Below are 21,295 nucleotides of genomic sequence, written 5' to 3' on the forward strand. Positions count from 1 at the left end.
CTTTTGTAGAGTTTCAGCATGCCCATATATCAGAAATTGCTACTATTTGCTGCTTTTTGTAAGTTTGAGCACCGATATTGGCTGATACAATAAAGGGACGGTACAAACTGTGGTATGACTTACGACTTTCTGCAGTTGCATGCATTCATTAATCCACACAGAAATCACAGAATAAAATAGGTAATATTTCTTCTTTTCTTTTTTTTTGAAGCTGAATGCAATCCAGTGGTATTTGTCACTGTTTATAGACTGCTAATGTATAACTAAAGACATAAGATAACAAAGCACAATATATAAATAAAACAGGGTAAAAAAAACACCTAAAAGGTGTGAGCCGAAGTAAAAGGGTAGAGATAGCGCTTTAAGTTTGGCTTTAAAAGTATTAACATTCTCTGCTGTCCTCAGGTCTTCCATTAGAATTATTTTTTTTACAGATATGGACCTCCGTAAGAGAAATAGATTCATCTTTGCCTCAAATGCATCTTGTGGCAGAACCATTTTCCCAAGCTGGATTGTAAAAGGATTCAGTGGCTCATTTCAGCGTGGAAACAGCATTAATCAGATGAGTGTTTGCGTTCTCAGATTAAATATAGCTGCCAACGCCATGTATTCTGAGCCACTTGCTATCAGTGCCCTGATGGTGCGGAGAATGAGATTAGGAAAAGTGCGATGGAGAGCTGAAATAGCTGGAAGATGGCCCAGCAGAGAAGAAGCCAGCCGGTGTGACAGCGCCATCAGGTCCTGCTGTACGGCAATCTGTCAACCCAGCAGCTGTCAACTCAGCACAATGGAGGCCACAAACATACAGTTTATATTCATGGCTTTCCATTCATGGCTCCGGATCCATCACCATACATTAGCCACTACGTGACAACTCTACAGCAGTCCCAGTGTTCTCCCAGCTGTCTGCTGCAGATTGAAGAAAAGTGTATAAGCGTGGTGGGGAGAGTGAATGTGTGCTGGCCCAAAAAAAGGCCACAGCCAAAGTAAGCCATTCTCCTTCATATTGCGCTGATCATATTGGTGATGATGCTACTGATGCTACTCAGGTACCTTAGCTCAAGCAATAAAATAATAGTTTGAACTCATCAAGCTGAAGTGCTTAATGACATACAGTACTGTGCAAAAGTCTTGACCCACCTTACATTTCTTTATATTTTGCTACCAAGGAGCAGGTCTTTTTTTGAAATTGCCTTTGAGCCCATAAACAGGAAACAGGAAAAAGTCTGAGGGTTGGACTGGATAACTTCTCACAACTGTACATACTATGTAATTCCATTTATGTTTGCATGTTTCAATAAATCGTTTAACCTATTTCCAATTTTTCTAGTAAAATATAAAGAAATGAAAAACCTGCAGACCCTCTGCTTCCCTCTCTGCTCCCCCCCACACCTTCTCTTTCCTCCTGCTGAATTGCTCTATTCTGAAGCTCAGTGCAGCTTCACAGTATGAAGCACAGCAAAGTTAGGCAATGTTTGATCGGTCTAGCTTACGAACCAAAGTCTGAGGGTGTGTACACAGCAGTGGTGATGCTTTAACAAAGAGCCTGATATTTTAGAAGTAGGGGCGTGCAGAATCTCAGACAGCACCTGAATCACACAGCACCTGAATCCCTCCTGGAAACTAGTGAGTGGTGGGTGCTTAAAGAAAGAAGTTAAAAACTTCTCCTTTTTAAATTACCAGACTTCTGTGCTGCATTTCAAGAGACAGACAAAAATCTATTGTGAGCTCAGATCAATCAGCGTAAACGGCTACTTACTGGATGTTTGTCAAAAGCTTTTAGATTAAGCAGACTGAAACAACACATTCCTTCTCTACACACAATTAGCCCTTCTTGCAGCTGTAAAGGTGTAGCTGATTTCTTCCTCACACACCATCTGTTCTGACACAGTGCTGAGCAACGGCTGGTCACTCCCAGCCAGGCTGAGCAACACTGAATTCAAATGACTGTTTAACTGAGCATGTCGCTTGTGTATTTTCATCTCTCTGCATATATGAGTATGAGGTGAGACTGTCCAGGAGCCAGTTAGCCAAGTGGATGCAAACGAAGGCCATTTAGTGAAGGCCCATTGCCTATGGCATGCAAACTTCCAGTGATTTGGGCGGAAAGAGACAGGGGACATCGATCAGAGCGAGGGGCCTGCCCGCCACCCAACAATAAAAAAATCACCACGATTAAAGAACTTGATTAGAGTGATTAGACAGCTCTGAGCACTTACAGATTTCACTCATTAACTCACGTTCCTGGAAAATGAATAGCTCTGGCCCCTAGACTGTCCTTATGCTGATAGTCATCGATTTGATGAGGAGTGCCTTTGCATGAAGTGCCCGTGTTCTCATTCCTGACTGCTGGCAATGTCTCCGACTTTGATATCTGAAGAGCTTTTCTCTACAAGTCGTCCCCAGGCGCTGCTATATGCCTATGAAACTTCGCAGCCATCAATTCTGATGCAAAGGTACAGAAAAAAAAGCGATGCCAGTGCAGTTAGTAAGATTGAATGGCTCTGGGAACATGGGAAGCCAAACCTGAACACCCCCACATTTCTATTTCAGGGGTAGAATTAAAATGACCTACGGAGTGCCACAGTGAAATAGTTTAACTCTCAAGTGGAGAGGCTTTTCAATTGATGATCTCTGCAGCCATAAATTTTCTGTTAGATAACAGATTCAACATAAACCAGAGAGAATGGGCAGCAAAGAACAAGTACACCTTTTTCCCACTTTATAAAGCTGCCCTCTTCACCTCCTCCACAGTGTAAGCAGCTCAATGGCTGGAGCAGCACAATCCACCATTTCTGATTGCTCATCTTCTCTAAGACTTTCTACAACAACAGGTTTTGAAGTTGTTTTGTCTAGCACAGACCTTCTTTATTGCCTTGAGAGGCCCTCTTGTTACAATTTATAAAATGGGCCATTCACCCTGAGATGTTTTCCCATCCAGTGTTTTATTTTTTGGTCTTCCAGGACACACACTTATCGTCTTGTGTCTTATGACGTAGGCTTAGGCTTGCAGGAAAAGCTCCATCAGAGCAGAGAGAGAGAATTATTTGCTCTGGCCTCAAAGGCTCTGAGAGAAGCTCTCTTAATAAGATCCGGGCTGCTCACATCTCTTGCAATTAAAAAAGTGTCACTGTAGATGTTACATCACAATGGAAGCAGCCAAAACGCTCCAAGTTCGCTCTCAGCTAATATAAAGCTTCCTCTTCTTTCTGTTCTGCCTTGGGTCACTTGTATGCCTGTATCAACATATAATACTCAAATTTAGCTGTGTTGTTCCTTATTTTGTTTATGTGGGACCAGACCTCTCTACTTGACTTTAAAACAGATATTCATTTTTCAATACACAAGCGCATCTATTGTTTCTGCTTGGCGAAGCGGTTCTTGTCTCCTTTTTAAAAGGCTCGTAGTGCTGTGCACCGGCATCTTGGTGCATGCACAAGCCTAGCACACACTTTCAACATTATCTTGGTGTATCCCAACATTCATATGTACTGACACATGTATGGAGCTCCTGTGTGGGTTTTTTGGGTGGGGTGGGGGGGGGGGGGGGGGGGCATGTAGTCTGAGTGAAGCCTGTGAAGAGAGCTCATTAAAGGCTCAGACACCACAGGAGTTCAAACCATGCATGATTATTATGCCTCGGTTAGCATGGAAAAACACCCCTGAAATAGAGTCTGGACCCTTGCATACAGAGCAGCCACTGTGATCAAAATCATTCAGCCAGGCGTATTATTATGAGGCACCTAGAGCTGATTAGAAGTAGACACTACGCATTTGTTTGACATATTCAGTACATCAATATTCTTTGATGGGAGATGGATGGGATGCTGATAGAGCTTAAGTTATGTTCTATGGCCTACAGGAGCTACTCTAACAGACTGTGCCTCTTGTGCTCTTCCAGACATATGTCACATATATGATATATGTAACCTCTAGCCCATCTCATATACATGAAAAGGCGATGCACCATGCAGTGATGGAGCACTCAATGTACCAATAAATGCGAGACGCTGCCAAGCCTTGGATAGCTAAATGAATGCACTCCTTTAATTGCTGAGCCTGTCTAATTGGCTCCAGGGGTGAGGCCATCACTCACAACAGACCATTTATCCTGGTTTTATCTTTGGAGAGGAGTTGGGGGGCTGTGTGTAAAGGGAGGAGGGGAGTGTCTTGCCATGTGCTGGCAAAGCTAGGGAAATTGGGGGGGGGGGGGGGGGGGGGGGGTGTTGCGCTGCCATCCAACCTTCCTCTGAGCCTAATCCTTCACCCCGTCCTCAGTCAAAACCAGGATTCGAGGGTGACGTGGAGTCCCCTGGCTTAAATCCACTACAAATGAAAACAGACTCCAGCCACCATCTTAATTGTGTCTAATGCGTGGCATTGCTCTGCCTCTCTATCCCTGTGTTTCATCCCCCGCTCTATCCCTTAATCCTGCACACACGCTCTCTCATTTAAAGAGGCACATTAGAAATTGGAAAAGGCACGGGTAGCTGTGCTGAGCCAAGCTGCCAAATGGGATTCTCCTTTTATTATAGCTTAACAAGATGAGTTGAGTCCGTCCAGGGCTTGCTTTAACATTCAGCTGAGTGGTCGCCATCCTTCATGTGCGACCGTGTGCCAGCCGAGGCCGTGCAGTCAGACGAGCACAGTGGAGCCCGTCAGTGCGAAAGTCTTGTCTTCTTGCGTTCTGTCATCATTAGCCAAGCTGCTGCGTGCCACTACACCACTCCTGTAGACATCGTGGCTCTTTTCTCAAACCAGGACCTATTACATCTTCTCCAGGCCAGGAGATGAGTAGACCTTGACAGATGGCAAGTGTGTAACCCCCTCTGTCTATCCTCAGTAGCTGTCCTTCAGCTTCATCAATCTGCTGTGGCTCTACTATTACCCTACAGACTTAATGAGACCTCGCGGGCTGACAAGAGCAGTCACGCTCAGGGAACGAGGGACGAGCACAAAAATGAGTGGAAGTACAATCCAGCTTCACCTTAAAAAAAACACCCAGCGCATTGATTTAATTCATCTAAATACTCAGCCAGGTAAAAGATTCCTCACTCTAGCATTCAAATGTGCCTGCCACCTCTCATACCAACACTAACCCCCCCCCCCCAAAAATCCCTCTCTAACTAGATTGCCTTTCATTCAATTGGATCACTCTCCCCTAATACATCATGGATTAGTCAGCTTTCTGTAAATGACAAATGTGATGTGAGTAAAATGTCACGAGGTATCAGCGGGAAAGTGAGTTTTCTCTGCACTGACACAGGATCACAGAGCTCATCATTAATTATGACGAGCTCGCCTGGAGTTTGGCTGCGAGCTGTGGTTATTCAAGCAGCAGTGTGCATGTGTGTACAGTATGTGTGTGCGTGTGTGAGCAAACATGCCAGGGAGAAGCACTGAGATTGTGGATAAGGACTGACTGCCATCTCTACAGTTTCCATGGTTCTTCCTAACTTTGTGCTGGATACTAATGAAATGGACTCGGGTGGGCTGTCCTGCGTTCTGAGCTGACTATCCCTATGGCTGTAACACATTTAGCTGAGTAAAATTCAAGTCAGTGGCAACATTGGGAAGCAGAAATGGGTGGCGCCGATGATTGAATTGCTACATCTCTATATGCATGCATGATTACCTTCCCTAACTAACTCCCACTGTTGGCTTGGGAACAGTGTACAATCCTATGACACCCATGACAAGGCCCTTCAACACCTCCCTGTGTCTCCACAGGCACCCAACCAGAAAGCAGGAGACCTTAAAGCAAATACATAATTCTTCGCTGGGCTACTGATTGTCAGTGCTGCCAATTATGTTAACTGGGGCACCCGGCCAATCAGGAAGCACCCAGGTCTTTGCCAAAATAGCATTTGTAGTGTCCTGTCCTTCACCTGACACTGAACCCTTCTTATGCCAAGAAACAGTTATCTTTAGCTCTATCTTTACAGGTTTCAGAGCAACCTCCTACAAGAAGGACTGCAGTTTAATTCAGTGTCTCACAATAATGCCTGTTTTAAAAATGAGAATAAAAGAATAATATGATTCAATTGTGTCATGACAGAGCACTGTGACTGATAACATTTCCAAAGCATGCTGATAAAAGTATAAAAACACATTGTTATGCACCATTTCCTCACAAAAACACAGCTCCTTAAGTTTACTCCACTCTTCCAGAGAGAATAGGTTTTTTTTCTTTTTCATCCTCCCAATAATATGATGAAAATGACTTCTGGCAGGTTACGGTGTCTGAATGTAATGTTCTGGTGCAGCTTGTGAACTCAGCACCCCTACAGGTACACACCTGTCAATGTCAGGCTCTGTGCTACACAAGCCTTTATGGCTTGCACTCACAACCGGCATCCCAATAACTGCATTGTGAAAAACAGATAAACAACTACCGTTTCTCTGAAAAAGGTAATGTCAGTTGACATCAAAACCCAAGAGCAACTCTTTTTTTTCCATCCGACTTGCCTACGCAAGCATTTCAGATTGGACTCTAGTTTGAATACACATGCATCACATGTGGGCTTCCTTACAAAGCCAAACACAACCTTTCGCTCAGCTGAATCAAGAGCCGAGATGCTCTATGAGGCTAGCAGTTCCACTTCCATTTGTGAGTTTAGCTCACAAAATTGTCTCCCATGATTTAGAAGACATAGCTCATATTGCCAACCTGCTGCCAGCATATCGAGTCAAATTACAGGACTTGGAAAAAAAATAGCAGCCAAGAACAAGAGCAGCAAAGTACTGTTGCAGAAATAATAAAGAAATGCTTCAACACGAAGGGAGATCATTTAAAAAAAGAAAACTTGGATCAATGTATGACTTAGGCGCTAGATTGTTAGATTCAAGGGGTAAGGCTTCAGCCACACAGGCCTAGAGACCTCTTGGCAATCTCTGCTCTTGGTCTTAAAAAATTAATTTGTTTTAAATTTCAGCCATTAGTAAGAAAATTGTCCAAGAAAAACATGTATTGAACTGAAAAAAAAATATCAACTACAGTGTAGTATTCTCCCATCTAATAGCTCTATGATATTTTTTGGCCCCAGTCACATAGAGTGCATAGCAACCATCACTAGGGAAAAATTATATTTATATTGGTTGGCAAGTGACTGCTGCCTTTCACAAATTAGTTTGCTCATAAGGAGATTGCCACAGTTGCCTGCAGTTTGCAATAAAGATGGCAACGTTCCTACAAACACTAACTGACCAATGAGCACTAAGCTAACTGACCAATGAGCAGTAGTAAAACTTGAAAGAAGTGCAATGCAAGCTGGAAGTGGGAACAATTTTCCCTCAAAGTCAAAGTTGTGCCTTACCACTGAAACTGTAACTCTTCTGCAGGTAATATTTTAGTTTGACTTCAACAGATGGCTTCCTTGGGGAATTTTCTTACTAACGACTGAACCTTATAACAAATAAGCCCAGTGCAAATTAATAGACCAAACTATTAAACTTCTCTTTGATTAGGTTTAGCTTGAGTTATTTCTTTATTAATGCAACTCTGTAAATGCTTAAGGCACTGTAAGCCTAGCAAAACAGCTCCCTGTCTAGTTTAATAAATCTAGTTGCCTCGACAACTCTGGTTTTATTCATGCTACACATACGACTAACTATGAATCCAAGCACATTCTTACCCCTCACCTTATTTATTTAACCTTATTTCTATCTTCTGTTTTGTAATCTGTGTAATCTGTGCTGTCTAAAAATTACTTTAGTGTTTACCATGGCAACCTAAACTTACTCAGCTCTTCAAATAACTTAAAAAAGGTCTCCAAACAAATTAAATTTTAAATAAAGGACTATAATAATATAACACTCAGGACTATCATTGCACCCTATATAATCATTCCCTCAGGGTCAATAATCAAGTTATTTTCGACCAACTTAGTACTGTTATCTTATCTATTGTCTTTTTACTATTTGTTCTTTACTTACCCTTGCTCCTCCATCATCTCTTGGAGCTCCATACATTTGAGCTCCACCCTCCTCTTCCTCTCATGGTCCAGAATCTCTCTGTGGGGCTTCTTCACCAGGACAGGCTCTGCTTTGGGCTCCTCCTCCTCCTCCTTAACTGGCTGCCCCTCTTCAGTTTTAGCTTGCAGCACTGTAGTTGCAGTTGGCCCTCCAGATCCTACAGCTGTTCCCGCTCCTGCTCCGGGGACAACCGGCTGGGCCAAACCGTTTGCACCATCTTTCGGAGACGGCACCCTTGTTGCATCATACATGATTACTGAATCTGTCGAGACAGAGATGAAGAGACCAAAGGTCAACGGAGAGAGGGGATGAGAGAAGCTGTCACTTGTGGGTCTCACTCACATTAATGATTTAATGTCAGATCTTTCCCTTGTTTTGGGAGGTTCTCACTCAGTGGGAGTAATCTTTATACATTTAGTAAAAAAAATCCCCATCAAAGACCATTTTGTACCCAGATCCTCTTTGACAACCACAAAGCTGCCAACTGACAGCAAATCTTTCCCACATATACATCTCTAAATGTTGTCAGTACATCACACTATCTGAACCAGCAGTAAGCCACAAACATTCTGAAACTGAAAGGTGAGCGCTTCATTTGATGTTAATATCTTTGGACAGGCTGCAGCATTTCTGCCTGAACTGAGCAGTACGCTTGCACACACTCACACCAATATACTGCACCCACGCACGTACACACACACAATTTGGATCTTGGGTACATGTGGACATGTACAGCCAGAGAGAGAACTGGAAGTAACTTCAGCTCTGTGAGTCAACAACTAAGTAGTGCCTAAAGGCAGGTTAGGAGACAGAGTGCTTCCTCTTCTACACTCTCGTATCTAGTGGAGCAAACTAAAGCTGTAAACTGTAAAGGTCATATAAAAAACATATGACGTGACAGGGAAAAAACAATGGGAGTGATGGACAATAAGCAGCTTAAAGACAGAAATGAGTGACAAAGGTTAGTGTGAGAAGAAACTGAATGCCCTGTTTGATTTTGACTTCCTTTATCTTTTCTCTTTCTGCCTCATTTACTCATGAAATGGTGAGATTGTCATTTTGTTAATAAAAAAGCATCTGGTGGAAGTGTTGTGTGGACTGGACTCTAATTAAGACAGACCGTTCTTTTAAGGCCAGTGCTGAGCGCACGGGAAGAGTGGAAGGGCTTATAGCGTGCCCGCGAGCCTAAGCTCCTCTCCCTCTACAACTAATGACTTCATTTTTCAGTGCGGAGGCACAGAAGGCCGGCTGAGGTACTTCATCACTGCCACACATTGAGGACTCAAGACAGGTTGATACTGAAGCTGGATGGACAGACTCTCAGAGCTACAGTCACAAGCCATTCCCTTTTCTTTTATCTAATCACAGGGAGTGTGCGAACAAGCTAATGTTGTGCCATCTCGCGCTTTTGTGCATTTGAGCTGCTCCTGGTAGTCTTTGACTGGTTAATAGGGATGTGCTTGTGTTCTGGAGTGCCGTGTACTGGTAAACAAGCCGTGGATGTGTGCGTAGCGACACGGCTCTCGGGTGACAGAACAGGTGGCAGGACAGCAGGAGGCATCATCTCTGAATCTATTATACAGTAAATCAGCGCTTGATATTCCATGACAGTAATCTCTCATCTGCACACGCTCGCCTGCAGAAGATGGTAAGGAGAAAAGCTCTCATCTTTAAAAATGGTGTTTAAAATGACATTCAGGTAGACAGCAGCAACACACAACCGGTGAAAAGACAGGAATATGTGATATATGAATCACTCTGTGAACAACAGACAGTTCATTTAGATTTGAAATGAAATGTAACTTAATGTGCGTGTATTTGTGTGCTTACAGAGTAATTTACATTCATGCATCCCACAGATTCAACAAAAGCACAAGCAAGAATTCACATGCCCTTATGGAACATTAAATTTAAAGGACTTAATTATTAAATGACAAGAGAAAAATGAAGCAACCTGCATCTTAAGTAAAAAACAAACAAACTAGCTTTTATCCTGTAGATATTTAAAGGACACACCACTGCAGCAACACATAATTTTTGAGAAGTGTTTGTTTAATGCGGACAGCTGGTCAGGGCTTATGTGCCGTTTATGTTAATTTGCATAGCTCTTTGGCTACAAAGATAGCAGGGTTGTGGGTTTGGAGATGCACTTAGGGGAGCACTATGGATAACGGCATATGTGCTGTAGACTGTGTATAAAAGATAGATGCTGCCACTGTGAGGTCTTGATTTGAAGCCTTGAGCTGAAGAATCACTATCTTTGTGTTTTGAAAGCTGATGTTATAAAGAAGGTGGATCAGACTGAGAAATACAGGGGTTAGGGTTAGACCACACTAAAGTATACCCTGCTTTATTGTGACCACAAATTACAAATCATATCCCATCATGTGATATTTAACAGGACTTGAATCTAGTAGTTGGGATCATAACCTGAGCGGTACGATTATTTTCTTGTAGGACTGGACTTCTTTTTGCTCCCAGAGAATCCACACCCTGTGGATCATTAAAATTCGCCATCAGCTTCTCTTCTCTCTCATATACAGGCTGTGGTTTATTCTGGAAGTCCTGTCTTGGCCTACAAGAGATCCATGAGCCCTCCCCATAAATGTCACAACATGCACACATCCCAACATTAAAGGCAGGCTCATTCTCAGCAAGGTTAAATGAAATGATAACATCTGAAAATCAGAGCAAAAGGACCCTCCCATTCCAAATTAAATTCTTCACCAGATGTAGAGCCTGGCCCACATCTGTCGTTACATTAAACTGGAGCCTCCTCATTATATTAATGCATCATTCCTTTTGTTCCCGGGGAGATGGGATGGGCAGAGAATCTGTTTTCTTTCAAGTTAAACAACTAAATTATTTAATTGTGTAATAAAAAGAAAAAGTCAGAGCAGAAAGGGAGACTTGTCATTGAGCCGATAAGGCAGCAGAGCACACAGCTAATTGTGTGCGAGTCCTCTGCAGGGACTGAAGGTTATCTCTAGCTGCTGTATTAATGCTGGCACTGACCTCTTCTGCTATTATTGCAAAGGCGTATAAGACTGTCACATCCCGACAAACACTGTCTGTAATTAGTCATGTGCTAAGTGAAGTTGTTTAGCCGCAAGCACAAAGCGCCACCATCAATTATTTCAAATCCCAAACAGATTAACACACACTTGGACATTCAATACTCTGCTCCAGAGCCTGTGACTCGTGCCATTTCTTTAGAAAGAGAAGAAAGAAGGCTGCACTGCTGTGTCCTTAACCTCTGTCAGTGGTTTTCCTGTGCTGTCTGCTTGATTGGACGTTGCCGCTGGGGAGGCCTCTGCTGTGTCTACACTGCAGCCTGTCTTCTGCTGACATTATGCAACATGCAACAAAGCAAGCCCACAGCGGAAAACGATATCCACACACGGCTGCCATGCAAGGTACCGCTCATCACTAAATGCTGAAAGATTGCCATTATTTCCATGCAAGCATTGTGATCTCTGAGTTAAATTGTCGCTGGCAACCAGAGATGGGCAGCACTGTAATCCGATTACTTTTTTCAAGTAACTTGACCAACACTGCTGGCAACCCATCCAAGGCTGACTCATCAATGCATGCAGCGGATGGATCACGCACTTAAAGCTCAATTAATAAGGATAACATTCACAAAGTGGCCACACAGTGAAAAAAAAATCTCTTTCTCATTAGGAATCTAATGTTATATTAAGCTAATGAGATATTTCAGAGGACACTGCCCAGACTGAAATAATAAGTTTTTGGGGGTTTAAGTCATATTTGCATGTGACTTAAAGGTCACTTGTTACTGGAGAGATTTGAAAAGCACAGAGCAATGAGGACACTGTAACCTTCCTCAAATGAAAACATGAAATACACACAAATGCCGTATTTCTGCCTGATTTTCTGTCATCAAAAGTTTGCCCAGCAGTTTGAATTGCGTTCCAGTTGCATCATTTTCAGGTGAAAATGCGCATTCATTTGCAGATTTTCAAGAAATGGAGTTAAAGGGGATTGATGATATCAATTTCCTGCTCCATACTTTGATTCTTGACTTACAGTTCAAAATGATCCCATTCCTGTCTTATGCTTTCTGCAGATTTTTCCACTTATCCACTGGCTGTAACAAGATGTTTTAGCTAATCTCCTTTTCAGCCAGCTGTCTCCCCATTGGCTGCCCCCCCCCCCCAAACAGAGGCATTGTATAGCAGGTAGGTAGATCTCTTCAAATTAAAACAAGTGCACCTTTGTAACATGGCATCAACATATATGCAATCAAGAGTTGAGTACTTTCTTTTTCATGGCCTCTGTTATTTTTTTTTTCACTTATGGATTGGTTCCACCAAAGCTGGTGGGAAATGTGGAGCTCCTGCAATATGCAATATGTTTTCTATATCTGACTATAGGATTATTTTTGCAGTTTGTATGCTACACCAGAGCTCTCTGAACACAGAACATATGTGGGGCCATCTGTACACTATCTTGACAGACCTTTTCATGCAAACATTGCAGATAATTGCTCTATATTATTAGGACAGAGAAGAATAAACTGAACCAGAACAGGGACGAGATGATAATATTTGTTTCAGCAATAAATTATTAGACATGTCACCTATAACACTGACATGAAATCAATAAGGGCGTAAAATGTAGGTTAGGCACTGCTGAATTACTGGCCTCTACAGTGATCCAGCTACATATTAGAAATCCTTTTAGATTTATCTTCTGCTATCTTCACTTCCTGAGTGTCTAATCTCTGTCTGTTGATAGGTTAATCGGGCTGGCTTTGTAGCTCTAGAGGAAAAACATGCAAACACAATAATAATAATAATCAAAGTGTTTTTATTGAGTTTTCAAAAAGCATATCATTCATACAGAAAAACTCGAACTCAAGTCCTACAACACAATGTAAGACAAAACTATACCCAGACAGGACCAAAAAAAAAAAAAAAAAAAAAAGAGGGGGGGGGGGGGGGGGGGGTAAAAAGTTGCCAGTTATGGAGTAGACGGAAACTCATTTTCAAAATAGGAAATGAAAGGCTGCCAGACCTTAAAGAATTTCTTGGTGTTGCCCTGTATAGTAAATCTGAGATGCTCTAATTTGAGGTGTGCCATCACCTCTTCCACCCAGCGTTTATGGGATGGCGGTGTTGCCTTTATCCAATTAAATAGAATCAGTCTCCTAGCCAACAATGAGGTGAATGCTATTGCCTTCCTCTGAGAGGCTGTTAGTTGAGTTTCCCTCGGTGCCACCCCAAAGATGGCTGTCAGAGGCATTGGTTCCACATCTTTATTATAAATGAATGAGAATGTTCTAAAGATGTTAGTCCAAAAGTCTTTCAGCCTGTAACAAGACCAGAACATGTGGCATAAGTTGGCTGGCACCTGTTTACATCTGGGGCAGGTCGGATCGGCCCCCTGGTACATTCTTGCCAGTTTCTCCCTTGACCAGTGGAGTCTGTGTAACACCTTGAACTGTATCAATCCGTGTCTCACACATACAGAAGCAGAGTGTACTAGATCCACTGCCCCTCCCCAGTCAACCTCTGAAATGTCCAGCCCCAATTCTTCCTCCCATTTCCTTCTTACATTGTCCAGGGAGGGGGAAGCCACCTTCTGAATATTTGCATATAGCGTGGAGATTGTCCCCTTAGCAGTCGGATCTGTGTCCATCAGCTTGTCTATCCATCCGCTTTGTGGAAGCTCGAGGGAGGGGCTGAATGACTTTTTCACAACCTGGAAATATCTAAAATAATTAGTCTTGGAGGAGATTCCATAATCCTTTTCCAGTTGAGCAGCAGACATAAAAGTACCATTTTTAAACAGATGTTTGACACATTCCACCCCAGCTCTATGCCATTCCCTAAAGGCTGTTCCCCCGAGGGCTGGGGAAAACAAGTGATTTCCATAGATGGGAGCAGATAGGAGGGCGTTTCTGTTTTTAAAATGTGATCTGAATTGAGTCCAAATTTTCAAAGAATTAGATACCACCGGGTTGTTTGTGTAAAGATGTTTGCTCAAGGGTAGAGGAGCGCAGACCAGGGAGCGCAGGGACACTGGGCTAGAGACATACCTTTCCATATGAACCCATATTGGGGTTTCATCCTCATCTAACTCTCTGACCCAAAATAACAACTTATGTATATTAGCAGCAAAATAATAGTGCATATAGTTCGGCAGAGCCAGGCCTCCCTCTTCTTTCTGTCTCTCAAGAAACTCTCTTCTTCGCTCGGTCAGGCCTCTTCCGGGGCAAAGGGGGCCCTCAAACCTCCAGCCTCGGGGCCTGCAGCTCGGTTCACTCTGGCACAGCTGGCTGCCGGCAGAGCCGGCGGGCGCGCCAGTGCAGCCCCCTCTGGCTTCTGCTCCGTGGCTACTGGGTGACCCCTCGTCTGGGGATCTCCTCAGCCCTTCCCAGGAGGGTGGCACGGATGCCCCTCCGGTGGTACTCCTTGGGCTCTCGCACTCTGGGGAACCTGGATGTCTGGAGCCTGGATCTCCTCCATGCCTGCTTCATGCCCTGGGGGACGGGGCTATGGCCCTCCACACCCTCTAGCAGACCGTTACATGGGGAAACCTTCTGTATACAAGCGCGCTGATCCACACGGGTGTGCACATGGGTGTTCACTGTTCGTAGACATAAACTACACCTTTCTTAGCTGCTACTTCAAAGCACATTGTGCGCTGTCTGTGCTGCACAACAACATTCAATATTTAGTATTTATTGCTGTTTACACTTAGCTAGATTAACATGATGGTGTTGTGTTTAGTATGTTGCTTTGTTTTTTTTTTTGCTTGTTTTCTATTCTTTTTCTCTCAACAGGTGATCCAGGAGATTTTTTTTTTCTCTTTGTCTTTATAAGTGCCCTTTCTCACTGTCCCTCTTCCCTTCTGTTTTTCTTTTCCTTCCTCTCTTTCTTTCTCCCTTTCCTATCCCCCAATCATGTCTGTCTCATCTGTAACTACTGAAAATAAAATAAATAATAACAACAAAAGTTGATCAAATGGACCAATACGGCAATGCCATGATGATCCATTTGGCAAAATAAATCCATTTGGTATCCTTGTTGGTCTTCAGACAACAATTCTGACGGCTAAAGAACCAAATGGGACAGACAAAAAAAAAAAAAAAAAGAAACTCTCTTCTTATCCTGGGGACTTTTTTATTCCAAATAAAGGCAGATGTACATTTGTTCAATTCCTTAAAAAATGATTTAGGAATAAAAATTGGTATCGTCTGGAACAAATAGAGGAACCGTGGCATTATATTCATTTTAACAGAATTTATCTTCCCTGCTAATGATAAGGGGAGCGATGCCCACCTTTCCATATCTAATTTTGCTTTGTCCAGTGTTACTTTAAAGTTATTGTCCAGTAAATCTTTATATTTACTAGTTACATCAACACCTAAATATGTAAATTTATCCTTATGTATTGCAAAGGGATAGGCCCGGAAAGAAAGTTTCCTCGCCTGTTTATTAATGGGGAAAAGAACACTTTTGTCTAAATTAATTTTATAGCCCGACACCCTCCCAAAATCTTTGACAATACCAAGGGCCACCGGGATACTAATGGCAGGGTTTGACAGGAAAAGGAGGAGATCGTCAGCATATAAGGACAGCCTATGGTTTTGTGTCCCTTTGTATCCCTACCAATTCAGCAGCCTGTCTTAGCATTATCGCAAGGGGTTCAATTGCCACATCAAAGAGCAGGGGTGACAAAGGGCACCCCTGTCTCGTTCCCCGGAATAGAGAGAAGGGTTCAGATATGATATTATTTGTTCTTACCACAGCCTGGGGGCTCGAATAAATTATTTTAATCCACGAGCAAAATGTTGGACCAAAGCCGAATCTCTCGAGGGCCGTAAATAGATAGTAATACTCTATTCTATCGAAGGCTTTGTGGGCATCTATGGATATCACAACCTCTGGCATAATGTTATCTTCAGCAGTATATAGTACATTGAACAGACGGCGGAGATTGCTGGAGAGTTGTCTACCTGCAACAAACCCTGTCTGATCAGGATGTATTATCTTACTTATAACAAGCTCAATTCTAGCTGCCAGTACTTTGGTCAGTATTTTATAATCACATCCAAGTAAACTTACTGGGCGATATGACTCACATTTAAGTGGGTCCTTATTCTTCTTAAGGAGTACAGAGATCAAGGCCCGTGACATTGTTTGGGGCAGAGCTTTTTTATCAAGAGCTTCCTTAAATACTCTGCAAAGCAGGGGTATCAGTCTGGGAGCAAATGTTTTATAAAACTCATTTGGGTACCCATCAAGGCCCGGCGCTTTTCCTGTCTTCATATTCCGAATTGCTTTGTCTATCTCCGTGGCAGATATGGGTCCCTCTAACCTATCTCTATCTGCTGCCTCTAGTGGTGGTATTTCAAGGTTGTCAAAAAAATCCTTCGCTCGGTCCCTATCATTTATTTCTGAGGTATACAAGTCCTCATAAAAAGATTTAAATTGATTGTTAATACCCTTCTGATCTATAATTTTATTACCCATATTATCTCCTATCTCTACTATCATACCAGCAGCTGCTGATTGTTTTAGCTGGTAGCTCAGGAGTTTACCAGCGCGCTCACCATGTTCATAGAGATCTTGTCTTGACCTAAGATATAAATCCTCCTCACGCTGACTTGTCAGGATGTCATATTCAGTCTGAAGCAAAATCCTTTTTCTATGCAACTCCTCAGATGGAGTCATAGAATTTGCCAGATCAACTTCTTTTATTGCTTTCATTAATTCTATAGTACGTTTCATTTTTCTTTTCCTTTCACCAGCACTGTATGAAATGATTTGTCCGCATATATACGCTTTTAATGACTCCCATAAAGTGCCACTACTTATATCAGGAGTATCATTAAGATCCAAGAAAAAAACTATTTGCGAATTAATGAATTCTTTAAAATCATCATCAGCCAATAATCTACTATTAAGACGCCACATCCTCTGAGGTGGTGTATAGTCAGGGAATTTAAGTGTCAGTGTGACCGGGCTATGGTCAGATAGTACTATACCAGGGTATTCTACATTCATTACCATAGGGGTCAATTTATTGTCTAACAAAAGATAATCAATTCTAGTATAAGTTTGGTGTGGTGGGGAATAAAAGGAGTACTGCCTGGTAGTCGGATTTGCATATCTCCATGGATCGAATATACCATAAGTTTTACAAAAGGAGTTAACGCATTGAGCAGATTTACTTAGCACACTAGGTGTTGGGCTAGAGCGGTCCAGAGTTAAATCTAGGACACAATTCAAGTCTCCCCCCAAAATCAAATTGTGCGTGTCCAAATTAGGTAGTAATGAAAACAAATCTTTAAAAAATTGAACATTATCCCAATTGGATGCGTATACATTCGCCAACACCACTGGCATATTGAATAATTTCCCAGCTACAATAACGTATCGATCATGTTTGTCTTTTATGGCAGTTGTTTCTATGAATTGTACATTCCTGTGTATAAGGATGGCCACTCCTCGACTCTTACTATCAAAATTTGAATGATAGATCTGGTTAAATCCCCCCCTACACAGTTTGAGGTGGTCCCTGTTTAACAAATGTGTCTCTTGCAAATATACTATCTCTGCTCCCTGGTCTCTTAAATGGGAAAAGATCTTACTCCGTTTAGCCGGTTTATTGATCGCCCTTACGTTCCAGCTCATCAAATTTGTGCCCATTCTGCTCACAGCCATGTTTGGTGCCATGCCAGGAGTCCACAGCCCAACATGCCCACTACGCTCCTACGCCGTCCACTATCTGGATCACACCCTGAAGATCTGGCAGCAAAAACAGAAAAAATAAAGGGGCGGTGTCTGGGAAAAAACGAGGAAGCAACACACACACATACACAAGTAACACACAACACATTGCATATATGAACATGAACCCAAACACAGTGCTCTTTAACAAGCACTCTCGTGGCCAACCGGTCCACCATCTCCTACACGCCAAGCCTACCGTGTGCGGCTCCGTGCAAAATATCCCATGGTTCTAAAAATATAATATCACCCCTCCAATCTATGCACCTCCTAAAAGGAGGGAAAAAAAAAAAAAAAAAAAAAAAAAAAAACCAGTAGGGGAAGCTTGTAGCAAAAAGATCTTTGAAAACAAAATACAGTAATACAAAAATAATGTGTAAGTAGTATGAAGCAGGGCCACAGTATTTCTTAAATAAAATATTCAAATACAAAACAATAAAATGAGATATTACTTTGTCAGTATTGTAAAATCCAATCAACAATATCTTTCCTGAGACATTCAAGTCCCTACACCAGTGTAGCCCTTATACAAACTCAGACCAGCCCATACACTTCACCCGGGGTTCAATGTCTTCTTGATAAACTCCATGGCGTCCTTTGGGCTCTCGAAGGTTTTTGTTTGTCCTCCTTCTGGTGTAATCACCAGCGTTGCCGGGTAACGGAGCCCATATCTGACCCCCCCGCAGGTACGCAGGAGGCTCCTTGCTTCTTTGAAGGCTGCTCTCTTATTGTTTACTTCCTGGGTGTAGTCTGGGAAGATGTGAATCCGTCCATTCCGACCTTCTGGCGTTCTCTCCATTTCCCTCGCCTTCTTCAGTATCTCCTCCTTCTCTGTATAGTAGTGGCATCTCACCACGAACGCTCTCGGTGGAGCACCGGCTCCGTCTCGTCTCGCGCCGAGTGTTCGGTGTGCTCGATCAAGCGTCGGTGTCACTGATAGCCCCAGCTTTTCTTTCAGCAGTCCAGCTATGAACTCCGGCGGCTTCTTGCCTGTCTCAGCCCCTTCTCTTACCCCCACGATGTGTATGTTGTTGCGTCGTGATCTCGCCTCGAGGTCTTCACTTCGTCTCCTCAGCTTCAGCATCTCCTTCTCCATTTCTTTCAGTTTCGTCTCCATGCTGGTTATACTGTCAGACTGGTCGTTCAGCGTGTCATCCACTTCTTTTTTCCGCGCTTCCATCTCGTTAGCCAGACTGATGGTCGTCTCGCTTATCAGCCTCACCTCCTCACGTAGCAACTCAAACTGAGCTTTAGTGTTATCTTCCACACTCTTAGCCCACTTTTCCATCTCGGCTTTGGACTCTTTTCTTCCTTTTTCTATTTCTTCTTTGCATCTCATGATCTCGGTTTTCGTCTCCTCTCTGTATTTTGTGATCCCAGCATTCGTTTTTTTGATCTCGGACATCATGTCTTGGGCCCACTGAGGCATGTTGTCGGCGTGTGCTGGGCTAGCATTAGCTTTGCTAGCTGCGGCGGCAGGGTTGCTATCCGCGTGCAACTTTTCTACGCCGGCACGGGTCTGTCGGTTGGACATTTTCGGTCATGAATTGCCCCGTGAGCACACTCGGTCACTCCAAAGCACGAATCGTATTAAACGAGCTTCCTCAAAATGGTAGCAAACTGGCGATATTACTATTTTTGACTACTTTTACATGGAGCCTCCGCACGCACGTCTTCACACGGCGAAGCACATCCGGAAGTCCTCCATGCAAACACAATAAGACAGTGGGCTTCAATTTGCATTGTGTATCAGGGTTGTTTAAGTACTTTCCATCTCAGTGGGTACAAAAATAAAAGAAAAAAAATTCTGAGAGGTGGTACTGGTCTCCTTGGAGCCACTTTCTCTCTAAAAGCCAACACTCTCTAACCCATCACCCCTTTCTCAGAGCATGCCAGGTCACTGTATGTTGTCCACAATGGCACCAATGATTGGATCTCACTCAGCGGATGCACCTCAGTCATGATTATAGGGTGGCAGTAACAGGGGGCCTGACCTTGACGGAGAATGGCAGAGAGTAGCTGGAAAAAAAGACAAAAACACACCCTGGGTGGCTGTCTCCTTCTGGATGCATTTTCTGTGCACATATCTAAGTAAGTGCTGTTTTCCATCATGCTTTCCCTCCTTCTAAAATAATCTGCCCCGTGTCTGGAAGCTTCTGGTTTGTTTTTAGCACTTTGGCACCCAGAGGATGTGTTCAGCTTCCCAAAGGTCAGCTGTCTTGATTCCAGACACGTTGGTTTGCTGTTGGATGCTGGAAAACAAGCGGCCTCAACTTTTTTTTTTCCATTTTCCATTTTTTCGTTTTTAGTCAGAGTAGGATGGAAGGTGCATGCAAAATAGGAAGCAGAGGTTATAAGGCCAGAGGCAGGTGCGCACTGTGGCCCTGTTTTGTTTTCTGAATCTTAAGTTTGGATACATGTCACTTCTTATTCACTGCCACATACCAAAGCTCATAAAACAGCCTCTCTGATTTGTTTATGTCATGGATAGATACAGCCCACTGTTCAACTGCCTTTACTAAGAAGGCACAGGCTGTGAGTGAGAATTTCTGTGACGTACTTCACTCACTTTTGTGCTGTCGATTTGGAAGTGAAATAAGAGTGTGAATTTTGACTGAAGACCACAGAGATTCTAGCGGGGAGAAAGAGAGGGTGAAGGCACGGGGAGGGGGGTGGGGGGGGGGGGGGGGTGACTGCAGGAGGCTGTTTGATGCAGCTGAAGAATCATGTTTAGCAAAGATTTAACACAATACAACTTGTGACAGCAGTGACAACAGCAACAAACTGTGAATTAATGAGTGGCATGAGAGGCATAGCGAGGTGAAATGAGAAGGCAGCTAAAAATCTTTGGCCTCTGGTGGAGAGACATCCTTGGCAACCTCAAAGGCGCAGTGTGACAGAAATAAACCACCGCTATCCCATTTTCAATACAGAGAAAAATATTGAGTCTCACTTCAGAGGAAGAAAGAGATGCCGTCTGTAAGGGTGACATCTGGGTTCATCCCAGGCACCCGGTTCAGCTGTGGGTTGACAATCTGGAGGAATACGAGCCCGACCTCAGATCAAGGCTTGGACTAGTTTCCCTCCTTTTTTGATCCTCGGGGATCAAACCGTGCTTTTTAAAAATTCTCTCCTTGACTGTAACAGTAGGTTTAAGCTACAGCTACAAACTCCACTGTGCTGCCATGTGCAGGAAGAAATGATTCACATAGGAGTGCTTCTGATGTGATTAGCAGGGTTAGCGGCAGGTGACCACAGGCGGGCTCCGGTCTGCGTGCCTGAGTCAGTCTATGACTGTCAGAACAGCAAACACTACAACACATCTTCAGCGCGCTGGCAGAAAAGATCGTGCCATGCAAACACGAGGCTGATTATTAATTCCAGATCATCTTTAATTGCCTCTCTAATCTCTTCAGCATGACAGGGACATGACCTTGGATGCCTCATGCAGCATGTGACTGGTTTACAAAGATCCAGATTTGGCTTTGTAGTCAAAGATACTGTCTGCAACAGCAAAGATGATTTCATGTGTAAAAGTCTAGTGTTTGGGAGTGTTT

At 43.2% G+C, this 21,295-nt stretch overlaps 1 protein-coding gene across 2 annotated transcripts in view; it reads right to left on the bottom strand.

Moving 5' to 3' along the window:
- Nucleotides 1–21,295, bottom strand: part of srrm3 (serine/arginine repetitive matrix 3) — a 107,380-nt gene that overhangs the window by 44,946 nt on the left and 41,139 nt on the right. For both annotated transcript variants that reach the window (XM_063486876.1, XM_063486875.1), the window contains exon 2: nucleotides 7,936–8,236. In XM_063486876.1, the coding sequence (XP_063342946.1) occupies nucleotides 7,936–8,225 (290 nt within the window). In that variant the 5' untranslated portion in view covers nucleotides 8,226–8,236. The remainder of the gene's footprint in view (nucleotides 1–7,935; nucleotides 8,237–21,295) is intronic.

Source organism: Pelmatolapia mariae, linkage group LG10_11 (assembly GCF_036321145.2).
Source record: "Pelmatolapia mariae isolate MD_Pm_ZW linkage group LG10_11, Pm_UMD_F_2, whole genome shotgun sequence".
Lineage (NCBI taxonomy): Eukaryota > Metazoa > Chordata > Actinopteri > Cichliformes > Cichlidae > Pelmatolapia > Pelmatolapia mariae.